Genomic DNA, 26,658 nt, shown 5'->3' with positions numbered 1-26,658 from the left:
TCCTTGGAAATGAAAGGGTGATTCTGCTGCCTTGGGGGATGCTGCTGGAAAACTCCACGTGTTCTTTTGTCTGTCTTTGCCCCTGAAAAAAATCCATCAGCACTTCAGGCTTTAGGGCTTTCTGGGGTTATTTTATTCTGTGTGAAGTGGAAAACACAAATCAATATTTACTGTGCACCTCCCAGTCCTGTGTCTGATATTTCCGTGCACCTTCCTGTCCTGTGTCTTGCCCCCCAAAAAAAGGATTTAATTTGGCAACCAGAGAGCTCAAATGCGTACAAATATATGGGCTAAGCATGTTACAGATCACGGAGCAGATTTCCCTTCGTGGGGTCACTGAGAGCTTCAGGAATCTTTGGAAAAGCCTGGGACAACAACCAGTTGTAAATGAAGCGCCTCAATTATTTGAGATTATCATTTCAAGCAGAGTCTCTGTATTATGGAGCCCTGTGTCGTTTGCTTCTAAGCCTGTGTGATTTCCCCAGCACTCCAGGATTTTTTTTGCAGTGGTTCACATCTCTTAGCAGGGCCCGCATTGATTTTGATAATTAGGATCATTGCAATGTTTTGGTTTGGTTTGTGACATTTGCATCTCATTACACGGAACTTCTCTGAGCCAGTACGACTGTGTTTTATCCAGCCCTGTCCTGGAGGAGCAGAGAACTGGAAAAACGCTCCCACAAAGACTTCAGCTCCTCAGGTTTAATAACTTTGTCCTCAGACAAGAAATTCCAACTAATTCCTACACCAGGCCCCACCAAGGGCTCCATTTGTCTGTCCTGACCATTCCCACCCATCCCTAATGGCCACAGGAATGGTGATGGACGTGTTTAGAGTCTGAGGCTGCAGCTAGAAAAGTGTGAATTAAAGGAATTACCTCGGAAAGAAGAGGTTTTCAGTCTCCTTTTCTCGTGGAACAGAGAGCAGGCAGCCGCTGTGACAGCAGCTCAGGACTCTTCAGGTGATGTTTGGTTGGATGCAGGTTCAGTCCTGATGGAAAATTCCAGGATTTCAGCAACTGGACTCGCAGTGCCTGTCAAATGATTAAAGAGGAATCATTACAAGGAGAAAGTCAGTTAGAAAAAGCACTGACACAGAAAAATATCCCCGGACGAGACCTTTGCCCCCAGCTCGGGTAAAGCATGTGGCAGTGACAACCTTTAAAACACGGCTCTGGGATTTGCAGCAGCTTGATTTCCATTTCTTCAGGCACTTAATCACCATCAACAGCCCAAGCACGAGACCAAATGCACAAATTCCAGCAAAGCAGAACGCAAAGAAATGCTGCAAAGCCATTCCCATAAAGATCAACCTCAGAACAAAGTAACATTTTCCCAGGAAGTGCTGGGAAACGAGGGCCTTTCACACAGGGACGGGATGACATGAACACCCCAACGTGTGATCGGACTGACAGGAATCAAGTTCTCCCAGATTTTAATTGCTCTGCCAAATATCTGCCTCCACAAGGTTTGCAAGGAGGCAGTCCTACAAAAATTGGTTGTACGAATTCCGTGCCTGCTGACGCGAAGTGAGACTTCCAGAAAGCTTCCCGCGAGCTGGGATCTGCTGCTGGAGGAACAGGAATTTGTCTGGAAGTGCTGAAGGGTCTTCATTCCACACAAAAAACGGGAGAAGAGGAGGAACAACCAGGCAGAGGCTGCAGAGCAGCATTCCCACCCTCTCAGAGCTGCCCTGGAGGTGTGCAGAGCAGTGGAGGCGGGAATGATGGATGGAATCATTGTCTGAAATCGTTGTCTGGGGCAAATCCAAGCCTGGTTCGTGTGGCAGCATCAGTGAGGAACGGTGTCCCTGGCTGCATCCAGGATTCTGGAGACCCCAGCCACTCCTGGCAGGAGCCAGCTGTCCCCAGGCACGAGGCTCTGCACGGACTCTGACCCTCACCATGATCATTGAGCGGATTTTGGGATGTTTTTAACCCCAGCCAGGTGCAGACAACGCTCCTGGTGCTGGCAGATTTCACCAGAGGTCACCACAAACCCGGCACAGCTCCGGGCTGTGTGACAGGATCCCCTTCCTGAGGGACAGCTAAACCTCACTCAAGGCTTAACTCTTCTTTGTCCAGAGAACAAGAAAAAGCCCAGTCACTCAAAACTGCACCGTGGGTTGTTTTTATAAATGGATTTTTTTGTTTTGACTTCCTCTCCTGACATCCTTGAGATGGCCCTCCTGCCTCTCCTGCCCTCCTGGAATGATGGCAGCTGCTGGAGCTTGACAACTCTACACTAATATTTTTTCCCAACCGGAAAATGCTTTCCCAAAACTCCCTACTTTATATATATATATATAATTTTTTTTTTTTCCCTTTTTTTTTTTTTTTCCCCCTAAAGTAGAAACCCACTAGGAATGGGTCTGGGATGGAAAATCACAGAATCGAAGGCTCACAAGGGATTTTAAAGTTCATCCCATATTCCCCCTACAATGGGCAGGGACACCTTCCACTGTCCCAGGTTGCTCCAAGCCCCAACCTGACCTTGGACACTTAAAATTCCAATTTTTTTTTTTTTTTTTTTTTTTTTTTTTCATTCTGCTTTCCCTCTGCGATGAGCTGCAGGCCTTTGGACCAGCTCAAAAGCCCTGTGGTGGTGGCACTTGGGGACACGGGGCAGTGGTGGCCTTGGACTCCATAATTTCAGAAGCCTTTTCCAACCTTAATAATTCTGTGATTGTTTTGGGTGCATTTGCTGCAGCCCTGGGCCACTCTGAGCCCACTGAAGCTCCCTTAATGCCTCCCATTAGTTTCAAGGTGTGAAGAGTGATGATTTTAGGTGACATCAGTCAGGTAATGAAATGTAATTGTTAAAATGCCCTTCCCCTGCCTCTGCCAGAGCTCTTCCAGCCACTGCTTTTCAGAAAAAAAACTTATAAAAATGGGGTTTTTTTGCAGTACCAGAGCAGGTCCTGTCAGGAGCAGCATCTCCCAGGGCTGTGGCAGTGAAAACAGCGAAAACAACAGCAAAAGTAAAATTAAAATAGCTCATGACTACTTCAGGGTTTGATTTAAGGTGTTAAGGGTTGGATTCAATCTTGGAGGGCTTTTCCAACCTTTAAGATCCAGAGATTCTGCACAGGAGAACAAAACTGGTATGAAAAACTTGGATTTCCATGGTTTTAAAACACTGGCACCAACACTGTGTATCCACTGTTTAATTTGATTCACAGAAAGAAATCTTGTCCCTCCTGAATAAGAAACTCTTTTTGGGGGTGCAGCTTCAAATGGGACAAGGGCAGAGCTGCCAAAAAAAAAAAAAAAAAATTGGAGTCCTGAGGGGAATCTTTTCTCTGGGCTGAGCCAGGTGCTGCTCAGCAGGTCCCTGATTCCTGGAGCAAGGAGCCCACGGGACACAAATGTGAAACTCAGATCTCACTCCTGGAAATTCCAGTGACTTTTGCAAATAGCGGTTCAGAAATCCCAAAGTTTTCCTGGCAAATGTAGCAAGAGAAGCGGCTCTGAGGATGTAATCCAGGGTGTGAATGCTTATAAAGGCAAAACCCAGTATCATCAATGAAGAATTTGGGTGGTGAGGGGGTGGAAAGAATAATTTTCAAAGTGTGTTTACATCTGGAATTAAAAATCCCAGCCTTTCTACACTCAAGCTAGGTTTTTCTTTCCTCCCTGTGCATCTGAAGAATTCAGAAGTGTTCTTACAGGGAGTGGGGATAAAACACATTCAGTGCAGATGCTGCGAGGCAGCGTATCAGTGAACTGAGAAGTGATGATGCTGTGCCCCTGGGCAATGGGGCTGTCATCAAATTTCCAAACGAGATGTGAGAATCTGGGACACTTCTCCTGCTGGGTCACAACGTTTGCTTGGCACCTCCCCTCCCCATTCTCCGGTTAGGAACGAAATCCCAACATTCCCAGGATCAAATCCTCCCCTGGCAGGGAAAAGGTGGATTTGGGGAGGGGAGGCAGTGGCAGCAGGATGGGTCAGACACAGGGCAAGCCCAACCCAAATGAAGACATGAAATGGGGGAAAATGAGAACTTGTGGCTTTTGCTGCAACCCAGGCCTCAGCTCATTACTTGTTACACACCAGCTGCAGTTATGGATTGTGGTAAAACAGCTGGAATTATTATTTACTAGAAAACATCCGAAGTTTTGGCTCTGTTGCCCACCCAGACCCCACAGAAGCGTCCAGGTTCTGACCCATAAAGTCATTTTGGATGCACAGGGAGGTTCCTCCAGAAGGAAATTTTAAGCACCAATTGCTGAACCATCCCCTGGAGAAGCCCATCCTGCCCTTCCCTATTTTTAATTTATTTTTTTCCCCCCAAATAAATTAATAAATAATTGTTTGAAGAAGCCAAACAACAAAGGGACCAAAGAAAATTAAAAAATACCTGCAAAGGTTTGATCCCATTTTACAGGCAAAGATGAAATTCTGAGGTCACCTCTGCGACTGGGACTTGTTTTTCTGCCCAGCGCAGAGCAGAGCTGCCTGCGGTGATCCAGCAGAGACAGAATTCCGTATTTCCAGGCTTTCCAGATTCCAAGAGGAGTGAAATGTTCCCAGCAAACCCACACAAACCAGCTCTGTTAATAATTAAACCGGCTCCCTGACGTGCTCGAGAAGGATGGCTGCCACCGAGTGCCACAGGCAGGGCCAAGTGCAATAAAATGGGTTCGTGCAACATTTCGAGGCAGCTTCCCCCTCCAAAACCCGTCCTGTGCACGAGGAACTTCCAAAGTCAGCAGGAAAGGAGCTGATCCTACAGGAGAGGGTCGTTTCCAAAGGGAATTGAGGCCTTTTTAACCCAGAACCGTCCAAGTGCGTTGAGAACAACGGAGCCTGACAAGGCTGAGGTGGAGAGAGAAATGGAAGATCGATCTGCCAAGCCCCAGCGCTGCGTTGGTGTTGCACTCTTGGCAGGGTTGTGGCAAACAAATATTTCCCTGACTAAAGGGAAATGGTCAAATGCTTACAGCAAACCCCCAAAATATTCCCAGCCCCGAGTTTTCCCCTGAATCCCATTTCTCTCACCGGCACCTGGTACGAGGGGTGTGGTGGGAAGTCTTGGATGATAAAATCATTCCGATCTGCCTCCCCTGGGTGTGGAGAGCTCTGCAGGGAGAGTCAGGGGCTGATGGGACTCCAAGCCTTGAGCCAGCTGAAAAGAGCCAGGAAAAGTCCTGGAAAGGCACGGAAACAGGAGATCCTACGGAGAGCAAGGAGCAGGAGTGGAGCTGTAGGGAATGGAGGTGTCACCGTTAATTACCCATCCAGTGATTCAGTCCTCAGCTCAGGGATGGGATCTTCTCCTTCCCTGGGTGGTCCTGCCCAAATCCAGGGAATTTTGGGAGAGCGTGGGAGAATTAGGGAAGAACTTCTGAAAGGGAATTACTTTTAGGGAAATTGGAAAGAACTTTTGAGTTAGGGAAGCCCATTTTTAAAGGGCTGAAAGTCCCACAGCTTTACCTGGGGCCCTTCCTCTAAATCCTTCTCATTTGGGAGCGAGACAGCAAAGGTTTAAAATCCCCTTAGAGGGTTTTAAACAACGCCTTTATGGGGTTTTAACTCCCCTTAGAGGATTTTAAACAACCCTTTAGAGGGTTTTAACTGCCCTTATAGGGTTGTAATCCCCCTTCTAGAGTTTTTAAAGAAAACTTGCCTTAAAACACAGCAGCAGGAATTATAAAATAATCAATTCAGGAATTATAAAATAAAAAAAAAATTCGATTCAGGAGGCCAAGCTCTTCCCAGGCACATCACCCAGGGGTATTTTGCTGCAAGGTTTGAGGAGCAGGGTGATGTCAGGCACAGAACAGGATGAGGTAAAAGGGAGAAGGATGAAGCTGGAAGATCACTGAGGTGTTCCCCAGAGGACTGTTCATATACATTTCGATTTTTTTGGCAATATAGAAGATGTGCCATGATCTAAATCCAAATGCCTCATATTGTTTCTCTTTTTTGGGTTGGTTTAAATAAAGCAAAATTACTTTTAAATAAAGCAAAACACACCAGAGGCAGCAAATACCACGTAACCTTGAGCGTATAACGCAAGGCTCAGCTACCAATACCAATTTCAGGGCACCTTTAAAAGTTCAGCTCCCATTTCCCTTTTAGATGTGAGACTGAGCAGAAAGAAGAAATTAAACCACTGGTTTTTAGGGGGATGTGATGTAGAAAACGTTGCCCTCAAACACATCAACATTTCGCTTCTCCACCCTGAATCCAGAGGTTAGGGAATAGGGATGCATTTTTCAGCTCTTTTTGGTATTTGTATTTCCTTTCCCTACCAATTCCAGCTGCAGGACTCAGGGAATGCCGAATCCCTTGGCAAATGCAACCAGAACACGTGCTCCACGTTGTTTTTCCACCAGCTCTGCTCTTGCCTGAAGGAGCCTTCCCCTGCTGCATCCTTTTGTTTCAAGGGGGAGGAGAAATGCAAGCCCGGCTGCAGGTAAATTATCAGAGAGAAGAGGGGAGCACTGGGCTGCCCTCACTTCCATTCTCCTTGGACTGCAAATCAAATGTCACGGGCTCAGTGATTTGTGATTGCCAGCAGGATGGAGCACAGGGGTCTTTTGATGCCTGCCCAAATTCCTGGCTGGATCACCAAACCCCTTCCACGTGGTTTGAGGTTCCCCCAAAACCTCTGCTCCCCAACTGCACCCACTTTTAAGAGGAATAAAATTTCCACCAGCCTCACATTTCCATTGGGAGAGTCCCTGTGGCTACTGGGATGTGTCCAAGCTGGGAAGTGCCATTCCCGAACTGGATGAAGGGTCCAGGCCGTGAGCTCAGGGGCCATGGGGACGATGGGTGGCACAGCACAGCAGCCAGGGCAGTGCCAGGCACAGGCAGCTCATCCCTTGGAATCCCAAACAGAGCATCATGGAACGGCTTGAGTGGGAAGGGACCTCAAAGCCCATCCAGTGCCACCCCTGCCATGGCAGGGACACCTTCCACTGTCCCAGGGTATCCAAACCGGGTCTTGGGAACTGCCAGGAATCCAGGAGCAGCCAGAGCTGCTCTAGGAATTCCATCCCAGCTCCTTCCACCTTCCCAGGGAACAATTCCTGCCCAATATCCCATCTAAATCTCCTCCTTTTCAATCTGAAGCCATACCCTGTGTCCTGCCCCTCCATCCCTTGTCCCCAGCCCCTCTCCAGCTCTCCTGGAGCCCCTTCAGGCCCTGGCAGGGGCTCTGAGCTCTCCCTGGAGCTTCTCCTCTCCAGCTGAACACCCCCAGCTCTCCCACTGAGCAGGAGCTCCAGCCCCGTTCTTGCCATCAATCCAGCCACAATTTCCCATTTTCCAGGTCTTCAAGAGGCCAGGTCTAACCTAAGACCCGATTTCTGCTCCTGACCTTGCACAAACAGCACAGCCCAGAAACCCTCACACCAGAGAAAAGGAATTTCTGTTCCCAAAGTCACTTTTCTGCCACCGTGCCCAGAGCCCCCGGAGCAGCTGAGATCAGACCAACACTGATTTATCTCCAGGGACTTCTGATGGGGGGTTCAGAGCAGCTCTGTCTCTTCCCAAAAGTTTTTGTGTTTGGATGTGTACTTATTTCCTGCTCAAATACTCTCACAGATCTCTGCCCACCTCCCCCACAGGGGCCACACAGTCAGCAAAGACACAAACGTCTTTAAAAATCCCATTATTTATATTTTTCTTTTTTCCTATTATTTCACTCTGAGGAGCAACTCAACAATAATGGGCTGCTTGGGAAAAAAAAAAAAATCAACAACGAATCTATTTGCCACCTGGACACATTAATAAACTCATGGAAGGAAGTTTACAGGCAGTAATTTGAGTATTATTGACAAGCAGATCTCAAAAAAATGTAAAAAATATCTCACCACAGGCCTCCTGCAACACAGGTAGTGCAATAAGTGCCTTATCTTTTGGGGGAAAAAAAAAAAAAGAAAAAAAAAAGAAGGTGGTTTATTTTAACATTTTTAAATTTATGGTTCATTTCTTTGGATTCTTTTTTTCCTGGCGAGCTTTTCGAGCTCGCACGATTAAACGCAGGCAAACGCATCTGATTTCCAGAGAAACAATAATTACAGCTCAACACAACTTCCTGCCCTCTGCACTGCCTTCCCCTCTGGCTGCAAGAACGCGCTCCCCAAACCGATGTTCATCCCGTTAAATTGGATGTCACTAAGTGCTTTAAGCTGCATAATTCATGCTGAGCTAAGAAATGTTTTGCTTCGACGGGAGCTGCTGGGATTGTTTTACCTCTCCCACCGCCCCGCGCCTGTGTGAGTGATCCCACGTGGAATTTGCGCCACGCTGCTCTGGAACGCTGCCTGGCTCCCGCTTCATTCCCACAGCTTCCTTCATCTCCTGCTAAGGAATTCTTCTTGGAAGCCAGGAAGGTTTTTAGCTCATTTTCTGTGTTTTCCCCCGTCAGTGCAGTGATCCAGCTCATGGGGAGGAAGGAGAGAGGAAACTCGAAATGGGGATTGCAGCGCTGAGGAAATGCAAGCACAGCCATGGGAGAACAAAATAAATTTGGGAAAAGCAGCCAGCAACAGGTGAACACACCAAAAATGCCTTAATAGGAACCAATGTCACATTTGGGTTTGGTTTTGTTTCTCCTTGTAAGGACTCCCTAAAACATTGATACCAAATATCATCTGCTTAATCTCTGTCCTCTCTTTTCTATTTCTTCCTTCTACCTCACATTTACCGTTAAATAAAATCAGAACTATTGACTCCAGCACCTGGTCTCGTGTGCAGATTAATTTGGGCAGAGGAATCTCTCCATGTTTGGATCTTAACACCATCCCAAGGGGGTCAGGACGTGTCCCCAGCACTGCAGTCACAGCCACCCTCCTCAGCTGGGAAATGAGTGACTTAATTCAGCCACTTCCCTTTGAAGCGCTTGAATACAATGCCACACACGCTGGGAATGAAAAATAAAAGTGTCACTCAACACAAAAACACAATTCACAGTAATTATTCATGTCTGTAGAATACATACGGAAAAAAAAAAAAAAACCAAACCCCAAGGGAAATTAAAAATCCTACAGATAGCCTCGCTGGAGAACAGCTGGAGAGACCCCATAAAATAACCAAGTATTTCTACTGATCCCCACCTTTCTGCATCCCCACGAGGATGCCAACTGCAAGCCTGAAATTCCGTTTAGAGCCATGGAAAGTACAAAAGGAGAATGAGAGGAAATTGAAATGTCAGCGCAGCTGGACCTCAGGTTTCCCATTACTGCTAAAAACCGAGGACAGAGGAAAACCCTGAATTTCAGTGCTTGCCATCACTTGAGCGCTCGGTCTGTTTTCCATGGGGGGATCTCTACACGTGCTCCAATTCATTGATTTATCACAGGGCAGGGTGAAGATGGAAATTGGACAAGCCTTACCTGGTCTGTGCAGGGGATGCAGCCACAGCCTGGCTTCACTCCACATCACACTGCTGGAACGAGATCCCCGAAGAGGCCACAGGAACTGAAGATGTTTAGGATGAAGCAAGAAGGTGGAGACCTCAAGCAGTCAGGGAAGTGAGATGAATCACATTAAAAAATGAGTCTGATGTGTGTGCATCAACACACAGCTGTACCTGCACTCACAGGAATCTCTGTTCATGTATCATGAATAAATACGTTTTCACTGCAAACTTTTCATCCTTTTCCTCTGTAAAGCCACAGCCAAGGTAAAGAAAAATGCCTATGTTGAGACAAAACTGATTTTAAAAACATTTTTGCCCTCAGAATTTGTGGTATGATGGGAGACATCTCAGTAATCATAAATGTCAATTACAGGAACCAGCTTAAGGAGGGACCTTTGTGCTGAGCTTCCCAGTGAAAATAAATGTGATAAAAAAGCAAACAACCCCTGTCCAACAAATCCTGGGTGTTTTGTGTGGGACTGATCTGTGCACCTGTAAAATCCACCCTCGCTCCCAGGCAGAGACCCAGGGAAATGGAACTGAGGAGCCTCCTTTTATCCTGGCACCGTGAGTTAACTTCCACTAAGTGAGCTAAAGTTGCTTTTCAAGAAGTGAAAACGAGTGGCCACTGAAATTCTGGTTTTTTTCCACTTTCCAGGGACTTGCCACCTCTGAACTGCTTCTTTCAGGGGAATTTCTGTCACAGAGCCCCGAGGAGCTGCTCTTAAGGGACAGCACTTGGGGGAAGTTAATCCCTGACCTGTCCCAAATGGTGAAAACCTGGCTCCTGAGGATCCTGCCCGTTCCCTGGCCAAGGTCAGCTATTGGAATGATAGATGGGTCACATTTGCAAGCAGAAATATTGATTTGAATCAAGTCTGAGTGGGAACTCTGGGCGTGGGGGCGCTGGGAGGACACAGAGGTGATAAATAAACCAGGGCATCCCAACCTCACCTCCTCCACAAGCAGCTCAGGGCATGAGTGGGGAAAGCAAAAGACTCCTTGAAGGCATTTAGGGATGAATTCCCACAGGAATGGGGCAGAGGGAAGGGACAGGAGCTCCCACCACTGGTGAAAGTCAGATAAGTTTATTTTCTGAATCGTTTCACACTGAGCTCCTGTGCATTAGCTCAGCTGTATCCCAATCAACGTGACAAGGAATTCCCAAGCACTGGGATGCTCTGGCTCCCAAGTGGATTGGAAAGGAAGAGAGCAAACCATGAGAAATAACAACTTTTTCCCAGGACTGCTCACTGCCTGTAAGGAATTGGCTGATGGCTTTGCTGAACTGTTTTTACTCCACTCTGAGGAGGGCACCGATTCATTGTGGGCTCCGCACAAGTCACAGCCCAGGAGATGTCAGATTGTAAAAGCGGTGACAACTCGGCTCTGAGAGCTCCATTTTCAATTCCCAGGCTCAGCCTGGATATTTGTAAAACAGACACACAGATGAGATTTGGAGTTTGTACCGTGAGACCGGTTTGGAAGCGCAGCTCTTGTCTGAGGAGTCTCACAGGGCCGAATTATAACACTTGCATGAGCACAGGAATTTGCTAAGGACGTGTGAAAACAAACACATTATCAGAAATGCAATTTACAGGCATCCACCCAAAGGTCCATGGGAAAGCTCTTCCCGTCCTTTAGGAAGCAAATGGAAGAGAAAAGAGGGAAACTCACCCAGGATCCCAGCACGAGCTCCCTGGCAGCAGCAGGAGCAGCCTCTAAAGCAATCCTCAATTAAACACAAGACTTCTAGAATTAAAGTTGTAATACATTATTGATTGACTACAGGTATCTGATTGACCACAGCCAAGAATCCTTCCCAGCCCGCTCCTCTCGAGCAGAGACTCTATGAACAAAACAAAGGGGGAATTGCAGGATGAGATCCAACAGTAAATCCTGAGACACTCCGGGAGCTGATTTTACAGCGAGGAAAAGTGTGTTTGTTTGATCCAAAGTGACACCGTGGTTTGAGGCAAAAACCCTGAGAATATGTAATTGACCACTGGAGCCACTTTCTATGAGAAGGGCAATTTTTCTGCCTGTGTAACAACAGCGCTGTTTTACTGCTGTGTAAAGTCACTCCTGCTCGGAACTTGCACGGTGTAGCAGCTACCCGAGGTGGAAAATGTTACACAAAAACCCATCTGTTTTCTGGAGCATTCACTGAGAGACACCCAAGCCATCATTCTGGGCATGGACAGCACACAGGGATGGACGTGTGTTTTAGCTCCAGCCTGCAGGGAAAACCACAACAGGACAAGAAAAGATCTCAGTTTGCTCATGAGTTCCCTTCCTAAACCATCCTGAAAAAAAAAAAAAACCTGTGTCTGCAGCCCTCTACACAATGCAGGAGTTCCCAGAATTCTGCAATGAGGATCAAAAATTGGTTATTTGTAACCTCAAATCAGGTTATTTGTAACACAGACCCAGGGAATCTATTCATTTTCATAGACAAGCTTTTAAAATAACAGTTTATTTTTTTGAGTCAGTGGTATATTTAAAAACAATCTACTGTAAGAATAAAAAGATTGTAGATAATAAAAAAACCCAAAGTGTGATGACAATAAAAACCCACTAGAATACAAAGTTAGTTTCCTTCCTCCCTCCCAAAACCCCATCCCGTCAGTCTGATATTTCTCAGAGCTTAATACCTGGAAAAAAACAAAAAATGCTTTTTGTTTCTGCTTTACACTTTCAGCAATTAGGAAATTAAGAACACCTAAAGCATTCTTTGCAGGCACATTAATCTGTTATGACATGAAAAGCAGGCACCATAAAAATTAAAACATTCTAAAAACCATCATATATACAAACACTGTACAGAATGATGGCACAAGGACAAAGTGATTCCGCTCAGTTCATCCTAATCCAACATGAAATATTACACAATCAAGAAAGGAAAACGCTCTTCCCGTTTCTGTACTCAACATTTAGGTTCAGAACGACCAGGAGTCTCCTCCCTGCTCACTGCTTTCTCTCCCATACCCTCGTGCCCTTGGCAGCAGCTCCAAGGCTTTTCCCCCCTCATGGATTCCCAGAAGATCCAGCTGAATGAAAATGGCAGTGGGTGATCCCCAGTGGCTGATTTTACAAAGCTCATTAATCACCGATTATCCTGAGCTGGGAGGGACCCACAAGGATCATCCAGTGCAGCTCCTGTCCCTGCACAGACACCCCAAAATCCAACCCTGGACACTCCTGGGTGTCCAAAGGCTCCTGGAGCTCTGGCAGCCTCGGGGCCGTGCCCATTCCCTGGGGAGCCTGGGCAGTGCCAGCACCCTCTGGGGATGAACCTTTCCCTGATTTCCATCCTAACCCTGCCCTGACACAGCTCCAGCCCTTCCCTGCGTGCTGTCCCTGATTATGACAATGAAGAGTTCAGTTCCTGCATTTCCCTCAGAGGATGCTGCTGACCCAACGAGCTCTGCCCTCAGTCTCCTCTCCTCCACCTGAACATTCCAAGTGCTCTGAGCTGCTCCTCACATGGCTTCTCCTCAGGGCCCTTCCTTCCCCATCCTCGTGGTTCTTTTGGACACTCTCTAACAGTTTAATGTCATATTTATGGTGTGACTGGTGCCAGCCTGGTGTCACCCCAGTCACTTTGGCACCCCAGGCACCCTTTGTGCCCGACCCCTGAGCCAGCTGCTCACCCATCCCATGGTGAATTTCTCCAGCTGCAGGATGGACATTTTGTCCAGGAGGATCCCGTGGGAGATGCTATCAAAAGCTTTGCAGAACTCCAAAACAGTTCCATCTCCTGGCTTTCCTGGCTTACCCTGCTGTAGGAGGCCATCAGGTTCCACAAGCAGGACTTTCCCCTCCTGGAGCCTGGCTGTGCCCCATGACTGCATTGTCCTCCAGGTGTGTTCCAGCAACTCCCAGAATAATCTTTTCCATGATTTTACTGGGCCTGTAGTTTCCAGGGTCCTCCTTCCTGCCCTTCTTGAAAATCAGGACAACATTCCCCAGCTTCCAGTCAGCTGGGACCTCTCTGGATTCCCCAGACTGCTCAAAAATCATCGAGGGGGGGTTTTATGATGACATCAGCAGCTCTTTGAGGATCCTTGGATAAATCCCATCAGGGCCCACAGATCTGCAGGGATTCAGCTGGGGCTGCAGATCCTGCAGTTTCAGGTTGACTGGGAGCTGATCATTGTTACAGTCATGGCCCTCAGCTCAGGGCTCTGGGACCCTCCTGGTCTGACCCACGCTGAGGAGAGAGGATGTGTTAAACACCTCTGCCTTGTCCCTGTCCCTGCTTGTGAGGTGCCCATCCTATCCTGGAACGGGCTGATGATAATTTTACACTGCCTTTTGCCATTGATACATTTGAAAAAAAAACCCCTCTTTTTTTGTTTCCCACAGTTCTGGCAGCTCCAACTCCAACTGAGCTCTGACCACATGAATCTTCCCCCTGTCGTGGGGAGCAGCACCTCTGCATTGTTCCCCTGCCCCCTGCCCTTGCTTCCACTGGCACACACCTTCCTTTTCCACCTGATACCCAAGAGGAGATCCCTGCTCAGCCAGCCCAGCTCTGCCTCGCCTGCCTGACTCCCAACATTTGGGAATTGCTGCTCCTGTGCCCTTGGGAGGTGATGTTTAAAAAGGGACCAGCACTGATGGACCCCAGCACCTGCAGAAACATTTTCCCAGGGGACCTTACAAATTCCCTGAGCAGCCTCCTGGTCAGAGGGAAGGTTTTGCTGGCACTTTTCCTCCTCTCACCAGAGGTTTTAAACTCGATGGCATCGTGGGCACTGCGGCCAAGACAGCCCCAAATCTCCACTTTGCTCGATGCAATCAGGTTGTTTGTAACACAGACCCTGGGCTAAAATCCCTGTTATTCAGGGAAATCCTACAGCAGCTTCACCTCACTGGGAAACCTCCTCTTGCCCTGAATTCTATGTGAATATTGTCATTGATTCCTATATACACTGAGATTAGGTACAAAAACTCTGCTCATGTGAAACTCCAGAGGTACCCAAAATCTTTAGGTACAAGATTTCCAGCTCTCGTTTTGATCTCCGCGTTCAGCTCTGTGCCTGGCCTTATCCAGAAGCAAGGAGAAAGTTTAGGAAGAGGGTTCTGTCAGTTGATGGAGTTCCCAGTCTCAAGTAGAAATCCAGATTTCTTTCAAGTTATGGGAGGGAATAACCCCCAAACCAGGGGGATGTAGTGTTGGGTCCGACACACGGCGAGAAATGGATTTCTTACGGAGTTATCATTGCACTAAATGTTAGATACTGCACACCTGAATGAGGTAAACATTATAGACCATAAAATACTTAGGGGAATGAATTGTTACAGCTTTATCTTTGGAAAAAAAAACCAAAAAACCCGCTTCCTTCTTCACTGGACAATCCCAGAGTCAACAGATGTTTGCTTCCGCGTTGTCTTGGGAGGCGGCGGCGGCGGCGTCTTGCTGGGGAGCGGAGGAGGCAGGTGCTGGAAGAAACCAATTTGGGCAGATCACGTTAGGAATGAACGGAATCCCGGAACGCTTCTGTGTCATCTCTAAGTGCAAGAGGCAGCAGGTAAAGTCTGGAGACCTTCTGCCTCACAAAAACCTCTCCCTGCAGAATTCGCTGCGAACACAGAACGCTCCCAGCAATTACTTTTAAATAGAACTTTTACTTTTGACAGTGAAAAAAAAAAAAAATCAAAAAAAAATCTCTCAAGAGTTCAGGATTAATTAGCTCAATATTTCAGGAGAAATCTTTTGAAAGCACTGGAGAAGTTTATAATTCCCCACTTTATATCATGATAGGATATTGATTTCTTGCTCTGTATCGACTGCCCTCAGCCTCTAGGCACTCAGAGCTTAAAAACCAAGCTGAAGCAATGCCTTCATTGCTTTTCCATTACGCTTTGGATTTTGCAGTTAGAACAGAAATATTTAAAGGGATTAAAAAAAAAAACCCAAACAAAAAAAGAAACAATTTAAAATCATTTAAGGAGAACAGTAACTCCCAATTTACTACTACACACACAGTTATAATTAAAATATTCCAAACAGAAATGCAGAACATTCAAATACACACATTAGAAATCACTTTATGTATTTCACAACAGAAGAGCACCCCCAGTTAGAATCACCAGCTAATTGGACAAATTAAAAAAGCCATTATGGAAATTAAGCCTTTTTTTTTTTTTTTTTTTTTTTTTTTCCCCTAATGTTGAAAGATCCAGATGATAAAATCTGTTGCAGAAAGTGCTGGAGAAGGCTGCAGTTTGCAGGCAGGTTTTCCCAGCATTCTGGCTGTGCAGGCAGCACAGGTTTCCCAGAGGCTGTGCTGCAGTGTCACAGCTCATCAACGCTGCTCTGGCTTTGTTTTTCCCTGGGATTCTCCCCCACACCCCGGTCAGGGCCTTTCGTTTTCCTCCAAGCCCAGTGATGCTCTTGCAGTTCTTTGTTCCCGTCCTGCCTCACCCAGCCCAGCACCAGCTCTGCCCAAATTCCTCGGGCACCTCTGCAAGAACAGCCCAAGCACCTGCAATGCCTCAGTGCTGGACAAAATCCCTGATGGTTTGTTAGGGTCAGGAAGATGCTGGTATTTAAACAACTGAGACACCCCATGGGAGTGCACAGAACCCAAACTGGTCCTTTCCAAGCTGCCCAAGGATGCTGTCCCAAAAAGCAGAGAGGTTCAGGGTGATGCCAGGACATCTCAGTCCCTCCTCTGCTCAGAGCAGCTCCTGATGCTCCTGCAGTCTCATGACTGGGAGTTTTCAGAGATGAGTAAGAGCAGACGAAAAACAACCTTTAAGGTAACGAAATACACTCTCCCAAGCAGGTTTGAAAGCAGCGTGGAGTTACAAACCTGACATTTCACCAAAGAGTTTTACTGATCACAGACTAAGGAGAAAGCCAGGAATGCAAACTGACTGAGCCAGACAAGCTGGATTTTTGCTGGAATCTCTTTCCTGCATCCTACCTGGACAGCATCACTTCCCAATCCATTTTACACCTCTCCCCATTCCTCCCAACTCTCTCCCCAGGTGAAGGAAGAGGGATCCCAAACCACACCAGTGAGCCATGACCTGAGCTCGTCTCTCCATTCTGCTCCATCCACTCTCCAGCATCTCCAGCAGCACCACTGCTCTTCCTGCTGGCCCCCAGCCTCCTCCTTGGCTTCACAATGCTCTCTGGAACCTTGGAAATCTGGGTTTGATCTGCTGCTGAGCGAGAACCTCTGAACCAAAAGTGAGGCACCGGAGCCGGGGTGCCAGGCCTGGAAATCTGCATTTCCCTGTCTGCCTGGAAAAGAGGCATCCACACCTGGCACTGGAGACAGGGGACAGTGGTGGCTTTGGCTGTGCTGAGGAACACTGGATTGGATGGTTTTAGTGGCCTTTCCCACCCTAAATGTTCCCATGATTTCCCCCAGCAGGCACTGCTTGCTCCCCACTTCCAGCGGGACGTGACAATTTCCGAGTCAGAAAAGTCAACAGGTTAATATGGAAGGCAGATAAAATAAGAATTTAATTTTTTTTACTACACGCAAAACTGAAGATTTTGTTTGTTTTTTAATTAAAATGCCGCTGCTGATCTGCCTCTGAAGTATTACAGCCAGAACAATTAAATATTTTCTCTACCTGAGCAAATCTCCTTCTTAACTTGGCACGTTAACTCCTGAATTCCTGCTAGGGCACCTGAATAAGTGTCAGCTGAGACCTGAAGATTCCAAAACCTTTGAAAACTTGCTTAATCACAGTCCTGTATCCAAGCAAGGGCTCTGGGAAATGCTGGTGGTCCGCAGAACATCCAGCATCTCAGAGAGCTGACATTTCCCTCCAAACTCCATAAACCATGAGCCCCTCAAAAACACAGCACAAAACATAAAACTTTCCTCTCTGTTTTGCTCCCTTCAACTTCATATTCATCACCAGGAAAAAAAAAAAAACCCAACTCTGCTGATAGCATCATTTGTGCAAATCCATTTGGAATTTAAATAACACTCTATTGGCAATAATTCTCAATTCAATTAGATCAAAGGCATTTCTCAACCAAATGAGCCCCTTCATATTGATCAGAGAACAATCAAATCAGCCCTGAAAACCTGGTTCTGAAAAGCAGAGACAATGCAAATACAATGAGAAGAAGCTAAATATATATGCTATAAATAACAAGCTCAAAACCTACCCGAGCTCAGATTCTGCAAGCAAATTAGGCAGAAAGAAATAGCAGAGATAGGTAGATAATTATTATAATTGAATTTACAATTTCCATTAGAAAGTCGGATAAATTTAGCACATGTTCATTTATATAATAAGCTCCCAATGAATATATTAAGTAGGATGTGTCATGATGGTCGGGGCGACGTTGTTGGGAATTTTGCAAGACAAAACATTCCATTGTGGAGCTGGGGCAACTCCAAACCATCACTCCCAGGCCTGATCCATCCTTCCCTTTATCCCAGGACAGAAGAAATTCCACCACATCCCCTCCCTCCCTTTAACGCCACACTCGCAAAAATCATTAACAGGCTTAGAGAGTTCATTTTTTGCTGCGCTTCCCCTTAGAAACTTTGCAATAAAAATAGAGTTTGCCTTGATTTTGTATTTAATTAAGACTCTCTTCGCTGAGGTCGTGTTTGTATCTCGGTGGTTAATTGTGAACCTGACTCTTCCCTTTCCTTCCTGACAAACTGGCAGAGGCTGCTGCTTCACATCCCAACCTATTTTGGGCAGAATCCTTGACTCAGGGGTACCTCAGGGGAAGCAGAAACCTTATGTAAAAGGCACATCTGCAACACAGAAACAATCTGTTCCTTCTGCTTCAGACATGAAATTGCTCCCATTTGTTTGCTGGGTTGTTTTTTCTTTTTTTTTTTTTTTTTTTTCCCTTTTCTTTCCCTGATACAGAAAAGAATCAAGTTTGAAAACATTTGTCTGCGTTCTCTTACAGAGAGATATAAACTGCACGGCACCAGGCGTGTTCAGGATGTAGTAAAAATCAATTACAAAAGATGAGAAAATGCATTTTTTAAATTTCCTTTTTTGCTACTCTGAAGCGGCAAAATGAGAGACGAGTTGTTTTTCGTTCAGAGAATACTGTTCAAAGAAATAACTACAAAAAAAAAACCAACAATCAAAGAGAATTTGATTCTCCAAAACGGTCCTTGTGGCATTGCATGAGATTTCTTCCTGTGCAAGGAACTCTTTCTCTCTGAAATTCAATGGTCATCGACAGGACACGCTCTGGAGACGCAGTGAGAAGCACTTTGGTTGGCAGGATTAAGGGATCTAATTAGGTCAGAAGCAACAGAAATGGGATGTAAATAGACCACCAGCCACCCAGGACTGTGAAAATGCTTTCAGACACTGAGCTCTTCCTCCAGCACGGAGTTGAGGCGCCTGACAACAACGTGGTTATTTCATACCTGCAATGAAATATAACATTGGAGCGCCAGGCTCTGGCAGAGTAACTCCTGCTCTGAAAGAGCCAGCGGGGAGAACAGCCCAACTCCACTAATGGCAACCAAATTACAGGCAGTTTAAGCTAATTGGCTGTTTGACCCAGGGAGCAAAGTTCTGTGGAAAATCCAGCAGGTAACTGATGTGAAATGACTCTTTAGCCCCTGCTTCATCCATCATCGATTAGAGTCTCGTTTGATTCTGTGGCACAGCCATTAGCTGCCCGTGCACTGGGATCAGGGATTTGAAGGGTTCTTCTGCAGAGATGCACTCGGTGTGTTCCCATCCCTCAGCCCCTCCCAGGGCAACGGGAGAAATGCCTCAAAATGGACAACGTGGAATTGCTCCAGGTCAGGATCTCACATCAAAGGGGCCCCTCTGCTCTGGAGCCAGGCTGGGAGAGCTGGGGGTGCTCAGCTGGAGGGGAGAAGGCTCCAGGGAGAGCTCAGAGCCCCTGGCAGGACCTAAAGGGGCTCCAGAAGAACTGGAGAGGGACTGGGGACAAAGGATGGAGGGACAGGACACAGGGAATGGCTTTCAACTGAGAGTGGGAAGATTTAGATGGGATATTGGGCAGGAATTGTTCCCTGGGATTTGAGGTCCTTCCAGCCCAAACTGTCTGATGATTCTGTGACATTTTCCCTGATTTCTGGCAGGCCTTTGCCTGTGGGGATGCTCCTGTGGGGACAACGGCAGGATGAGGGCAGAGCTGGACCTGACAGGGTCCACACCCCACCTGCAGGGAGGACCTGGCTCCTGGAGTGTGACAGCTCTGCTGGAGCACAGCCAAGGCCACTTTCCCTCTGAGGAACCCCATTTCTCCAGGTGGACACGGTCAGTATTTCTGCCCACACTGGATGCTAACTCCATTTCCCCAGCGCTGCTTCCCCGTTCCAGTCTGTGCACAACCAGACCTCAGGAGGGATCAGCCGAAGGTCAGAATTAGCTTTCCACTCCAGACTGACCCTGTGTTCCTGACTGAAGGCCCAGGTCCTGCCAGAGAGATAAACCAGCCCATCACATGGCCCAGGCCACGGCCCGATCCCGTGTGGAGAGCGGGACACGGCCACTCCCCAAACTAAACCAAGGGATACATCACATGTCTGGGCAGACAGCAGGAGAACACAGATTTCACTCCAAATCCTGTCAAAAGCAACGGCAGCCCACTGACTTGGAGGCTTATCAAAAAGTAAATGATTTTTTCAGAAGCTCTTTGCTCAGGAACATCTTAACCCACCGAAGAGTGAGGGACTGGCAGAGGAGGAAGAGCTTGCTAGGTTTCCCGTCCCCAGCAGGCAAAAATAATGATCAGATGGCTAATAAACCCTGTATTTTGTTTTTTTCTTCTTATTCTGGGCACATTGTCCAAAGGCTCCTGGAGCTCTGGCAGCCTCAGGGCCGTGCCCACTCCCTGGGCAGTGCTCAGGAAGAACCTTTCCCTAAATCCAACCTAAACCTCCCTGACACAGCTCCAGCTGCTCCCTGTTCCCAGACAGCAGAGATCAGAGAGGAGCTGTAGGCTGCTATTGCAACCCCTCAAGCTGTGCTCCCTAATTCCCTGCTCCTCCACAATTCCAGCTGCATTTCCAGCCTCTTTGTCCCTGTCCTCACGAGGACAATGCATTTGCTGAAGCCTCTAAGGTCAGTTTTTGCTCACTGCAGCTGATACAAGAGAGGATTTCCAGCATTGCAGCACCTGCATTGCAACAGATGAAAAATCCCCCTGGGCTGTGTTTTCTGTGTGTTATGTCATATAAATATGTGTATATATATATATATATATATATATATCTGAATATATCACCCTGTCATATCCCAGTAAGCAACCACAATAATCCCCATACCACAGAGAGTCAGCCCAAAACTTCTGCTCCTCACAGGCTTCAGCCATGCCCACCTTCCACCTGTGCCGGACTGATGGGGCTGTTCCCATCCCAACCATCACCCCATGCTGAGGGAGTGTTATAGCCAATATTAGCAACCCAAGTGCTCCTTTGTCTATTTTCCTGGAGCTCCCTCCCTGCTCTGAATGCTAAGCAGGAGGTTGATTTGTATGCAAGGGTGAGGATGAACCCATAAAGAATGGTAAGTGCCTAAAGGAATCCCTTGATGTAATAATAATCCTTGCAGGAGTCGTAGATTTCATTTTTTTTCTTTTTTAATGTTCCCATATATTATTAAGGACATTTTTAGCAGAACAAATCACAGGGAGCAAGAAAATATCTACCAGGGTCTCAGAGTTAACACGGACTAAGGGACAATCAGGAAATGAAAATGAGGTGAGCACCTGGATTAAAGACTTCAGGTAGACCAAGGTAACACCGGACCCTGAATATCTGAGATTGCTGCCTCATAAATGACATTATTGCCTGCAGTTTGACTGGGAGCATCTGATCCCTTCCTGGCTGCCTGCTTTTGAGTTCACTACAGCACCTTCCCTGCCTTTCATAACCCACTGCAAGACAACCACAGTGAAAAACACAATCATTCCTCACACGAGGAGATATTTCCAGTTTAAAAGCTACTCAGATAATCTTATCTCTAATAGGTTTTACTGATTTTTCTTCACTGATACAACGGCAGTGTAATTTAAAAGATGATCAGTTTACCAGGCAGAGAATTATCCAGTTATGAATTATGGAGCTATTTGACCCATGAAACATAAGTCATTAAAACTGTGGAGTGGGATTTAATCACGGCTGCAATGAGAATTCACCCATCTGATCCTTCACGTCCAGCACTACTCATTTTCTTGACGTTCTTTAAAAGCTTCCTTCCCACCAGCCTGGTGAAATAAAGGCACAGAGCGATTGTTATAAGATTAGAAACCTTCTCCAAAATCAATTCTAAACCTGATCCAGAATCTGCTGAGGTGGAGTGGAGCTGCAAGGATCAGCGAGTGCCACTCCTGGCTCTGCACAGGACAGGTGGCTCTGGGACAGATCTGCTTTAGATCCTCCCGCCAGGCTTTGAAGCCACATTCCAAAGTCTTGGAAAGCTTATAAAAGTACAGATGCTGAAGAAAATTTTGGGCAGTTAGATAAGAAGATGTAGCCTGTATCTGATTGCAATTCTTAGCCATTAAACCCTGATGCCTTTAACACCAGATGTTAAAAAATGGGGTCTGTTCCTACAGGGACAAAATGTAGTAAAATAAAAAATGAGAGAAGCCTGAGCAATCAAGACTGGAAAGAGGAAAAATATTAAGAGCTGAATAAAACTTTGCAAAAAAACCACAGGAGCATATTGGTACTATTTTTATGAACTCCCGTTTAATGATGTGGAAATGCTGCTTGTGGCAGGTACAGGAGCTGCACAAGGTCACAGAGCAAATCAGTCTGAGTTATCTCCCGGTATGGACTCCCAAAACCACATCCCCACGGCATTTGGGAGTAACTAAAAGCATCTATCCCCAGAGTGGAAACCCCTTCCAAAAGCTGCACCAGTCAGGAGAAAAAAAACTGGCTTGCCAGGATTTTATTTCTTATCATAGTTTAATACTTTTTAGTTAAAAACCAAACTCATTTTAGCAATCCTGAGCTACTACCACAGCCTAAACCTTGCAGTACATCACACAAAAAAAAGGGAATTTACTGCTCTGGAGTTTATGCTGGAAGGAGTTGAAGAAATGTGAATCCTAATGTGAATTTCTCAGCTTTCTTCCTGAAGATGGATTCCTTAGACAAACCCCCTGGCAGCCCTGCTGTACATTCTGTAATTTTCCACTTAGAGGTCTGTATTCAGGACAAATGAGAGCTGGCTCCTGAGACAGACGCTGGGGAAATGGGTTATAAGGTTAGAAGTGCAGTAAAGTTTGATGGAAATGGGAGGAAAAGTAAAAATATTGACTAAAACGATCCAGCCATGGGGAACAACTATGGAAGAGAGGATGGGAATAGAGAGTTTGTCAGTATATGCAAATAAAGAGTAAAACACGGTGCTTTGAATATCTCTATCCATACTCCTGAAGTTACTTCTATACCTGTTGGGTTTTTCCCTACCATTCAGCCTGAAATGGTAAAACAATTCAAAAAAAAGTCAATTCCTGCAACGACAAAGGCACAATTTCAGCCATGGAAAAGCTGGACTTGTGCACTGGGACAATCTGTGTTAAACACAACTACGCCCGGAGTCACACCAAACTCCAGCCTGACTCTTCCTCTGCTGAGATCAGAAATGCTTTCTGTCGCCATGAAATCTGTTGGAAAGCAAATTACTCAACAGAATTTCCCTGGAATGGTGAACTTCAGAGGAATCCTGGACCACACCTCTGCAAACAAAAAGGGATCAGTTCCACTGGGAAGTTTTTCACAGAACAGCTCGGTCAAAATTCGGCATTTCAAAGTCAAGGAAAACTTGTGACCTGGTGGGGTCTCACTGCCCGACTCTGATTTGATTGGTTATAAATTCAATTAATTTTCCAAAGTCAAGGCTGTTTTGAGGGCAAGGGGTGAGCGATCTCTCCCTGTCCTTATCTCAACCCATGAGACTTTCATTATATTTTCTCTCCCTGCTCAGCTGAGGAGGGGAGTGAAGGAGCATCTTTGGTAGGCACCAGCCAAGACCAACCCTCCGCACCTCTTAAAAATGTATTTTTTTGCCCGTAAAGAAAATAAAAGGCATTTCTCAAAAGTGCTGCTTTAAAGAAAAGAACCACATTATTTTTAAAAGCTTCCAGCTACAGGAAACAAAGATGAAAAAGCGAATTTTCCTCAGAAAGCTGCGAACCCTGTTGGTGATGAAGAGTTTCTGAGCTGCTTGCCTCAAAAGGGACACGAGTTTGCCTCAAGGAAATAAATGAGTGGTGACTGAACGCTGGCAGAGCGGAACTCCAGGAAGGAAGGTGGCAGGTTCATGTTTTATTTCCTTCCCTGACACACCACTGAAAGGCTTTAAATCCAATTTGCTGCTCCTGTTGGTTAAAGCTCCCTGCCCAACAAACCTGACAACACCCGGCTTGCAATTCCCCGGAGGGAACCCAACTTCCCTTCGGGCGGATCCCTCGCACCGCGGAGCCCTCTGGATCAGGTGATGGATGCAGGAGCAGGATTCCACCTCCCCTGGGACGGCTCAGGGAACAAAACACCGCAGAAGGGATCATTCTCTGGGGACTCACCCGTTGGTGGGCAGGGGGGGACGTGGTGGGGCTGATCAAGTCCTGGCTCTCCAGCAGGTTCCCGTAGTCGGCCGTGCTTCCTTTGAGGGGCAGAGGAGGGGGAATGTCGGGGCTATCGGAGCTGGACATCCCATTGAGCTCCAGATCTGCAAAAAACAACCCTGGGTTAACTCTGCAAGCAGCTGAATCCTGCAATTCCACAATGCTTTGGGTTGGAAGGGACCTCATGGATCATCCAGTCCATGGGCAGGGACCTTCCACTATCCCAGGTTGCTCCAAGCCCTGTCCAGCCTGGCCTTGGACTCATTTTAAAATGCCTTCATAATACTTGAACAATCCCCCTGCTTTTAATAAAACATAATTTTTGTTTCACGTTTCCCACCAAAATATTAATATATTAGAAAATACGATTTTCCCACTTCCAAGCTCGCCTTGTACATTTAAACACAATTAAAGTTTTGCAAAGTGCACGAAGAAAATATAATCTAGCTAAGTTTTATTGACTTTACTCTGGTAAAATAAAAGCTCCCTGTTAATAAAATGCACAAGTGAAAGCCTGGAATTAAGTACATCTCTCTCCAAAACTTTCAGGCTCCAGGTAACTATAACAAATGAGCAGCCATTAGTTGTTGAGTAAATAAAATCACGCACGAGAAAGTACCAAACATTTATTATTCCTGTTTGGTGGGTAGAAAATTCCCTTTTCTTAGCAGATAAATCCTCCCAGGTATGTGCTGGAGAGGCAAATAGCCTGAGGGACAATAAAGTTTATTGAGGCCTGAGTGATACATAGGTTTTTGGGGAGAAATCCCCCCATGGTGTATTTCAGGGTAATTCAGTCGTTTTAATTCAGTCATTTTAATAAAGCCCACTGCGATCTCTACGAGATAAGAAAGTGAAATGATTTTTGTAGAAATGAGGGTATTTTATTTAGGAAAAGGGGGGGGGGGGAAAGGTGATTTCTATTTTATTTTACTGGGGTGATTTGTGAAACAAGAGAGGACTTGTTTATGCAGTTGTTTTTATTGCAAAGCTCATATCAATTTTTTATTAAAAGTGTGATTTCCTTGTTCTCTAACATGGCCTCTCACAACAAGATTCAACTCTAAGGTGGCTCTATTGATTTGTTACTGAAAACTGTGATTTTACTCCTCATCCTTCCACCTGAACTCTTGACTACACTGAAAAAAATGTCATTTTCCATCCTGGGACTCCACATTTTCGGTGGCTTCCTCTCCATTAGGCTGAAAATTGTTGTTTGTCCACCAGAACCTGAATTTCTCATTGCTTTTTCCATTGCTCCTGTTTTTTATCCTTCCTTTTCTACAGAGAGGACTTCTCCATTCCCTGGACATTCCTATGAGTTTCCTTTTGGGATCTCCATGAGAATCTCCTTCTGTTCAGCTCACGGAATTAAACTGCAGCTGGAAAACTACGTTGTGCATTTGTACCTAAAGACTGATGCTGGGAATGAACTTCCCTGTCCATTCTGGATGAATTCCCCATCCATGCTAAAGAACTCAGGAATCTGAGATCTTTAATGTCACAAAACAGCTCCTTGGTACAGGTCCTGCACATCTCCCCCACTACTAAACATCTATATCTTAGCTAAATATATTTATACCTGGATTTTTTTGCTTGGTTTTTCCATGCAGTTTAGGATAATACAGGAAAATGTTTGGGAAATGGCATTTTCTTTCTTGTGCTTAGTTAGAGCTTTAGCAAAACCTTGAATCCTGCTTTGTAAAGATAAACCTTTCTGTATTTACTGGAAACAACCCGTGTTTTTAGGCCTCTCTGCAGACATTCCTTGGGAAACTGAGTGGAATAACACACAATTTCCCCAAAATAAAGTAAATGTAACCCCCCTGAACACTTCATCTTTGCTTCTATATGAGATTTTTTCAACTAACAAGATTTAACTTCTTCCATGATCAAACTTTTAACTTCATCTAAGCCAAGGCGCTTAACCCATTTTGTTAGGAATAACTCAAATCCTTTGTTTCTTTTACCAAATCCTTGGAAGATCCATGGAAAGGCAAGTTTTCAGGAAACATCTGAGGAATGTTTTCAGCAGAGCTGGAGAGGAAACAAAGTGTGGAGGGAACTCTGCTTGAAGAACCTGGATGGAACCCAACTGTCCATGCAGTTGTGTCCTGCTCTGCTTCTCCCCCTTTCCCTGTATTCCCCAGCTCCTGTCCCAGCTGGAACTCCCTGCAGCCTGTCCACGGCACCTTCCCCACCTTATCCTGGTGAAGGCAGCAATAAATCCCTGCAAACGTGGGCAGAGCATTTCCACCCACGGGAAGAGCTCATAAAATACACGAGCAACGTGTTCGCATTTATCGGGCAACTGTTTAGTGGAACTACAAGATCCTATCCTGAAAAACAACGATTTGCCCAAGTCTCTGATCTTCCCCAGAGTTCAGTGAAATCCAGGGAATATCTGCTCTGCAGCAGAAAGGGGTATTGAACAAAAGCTTCAGGAATTCTCAGTGTTGTCCCAAGAAAATCTGTTTGCTGCAGAGCTGGTCATTTCCTCAGCTGAACTAACCCCCCCCCAAGATGGTCACTACACAAAGAATTACCCCAAATGTCTGGTGTGCTCCCACTATTCAGTGGAATTCATTATTCAAGGTGGTTCACCAGATGGGTGTGCTCTGAATATTTATTCCTTGCTGGACAGGTGCCACTGGCAGGATCTTGGAGCTGGCAAAGGATCAGTTAAGGGACCCTTTTTTCAT

General features: G+C 46.1%; 1 protein-coding gene across 5 annotated transcripts in view; it reads right to left on the bottom strand.

The window, feature by feature from the left end:
- Positions 1–11,975: 11,975 nt before the first annotated feature.
- The window catches only part of DOCK1 (dedicator of cytokinesis 1), a 260,361-nt gene continuing 245,678 nt past the window's right edge, over positions 11,976–26,658 (bottom strand). For 4 of the 5 annotated variants that reach the window (XM_040071170.2, XM_040071172.2, XM_040071171.2 and 1 more), the window contains exons 51-52: positions 23,915–24,060; positions 11,977–14,826 (exon numbers count right to left, since the gene is read on the bottom strand). In XM_040071170.2, the coding sequence (XP_039927104.1) occupies positions 14,731–14,826; positions 23,915–24,060 (242 nt within the window). In that variant the 3' untranslated portion in view covers positions 11,977–14,730. Of the gene's footprint in view, positions 14,827–23,914; positions 24,061–26,658 lie in introns of all 5 variants that reach the window. The other variant, XM_040071174.2, reaches the window with a different exon arrangement.

This window comes from Hirundo rustica, chromosome 8 (genome assembly GCF_015227805.2).
Source record: "Hirundo rustica isolate bHirRus1 chromosome 8, bHirRus1.pri.v3, whole genome shotgun sequence".
Lineage (NCBI taxonomy): Eukaryota > Metazoa > Chordata > Aves > Passeriformes > Hirundinidae > Hirundo > Hirundo rustica.
Note: the sequence above shows the minus strand (reverse complement) of the source record. Positions and strands in the feature narration are given on the sequence as shown.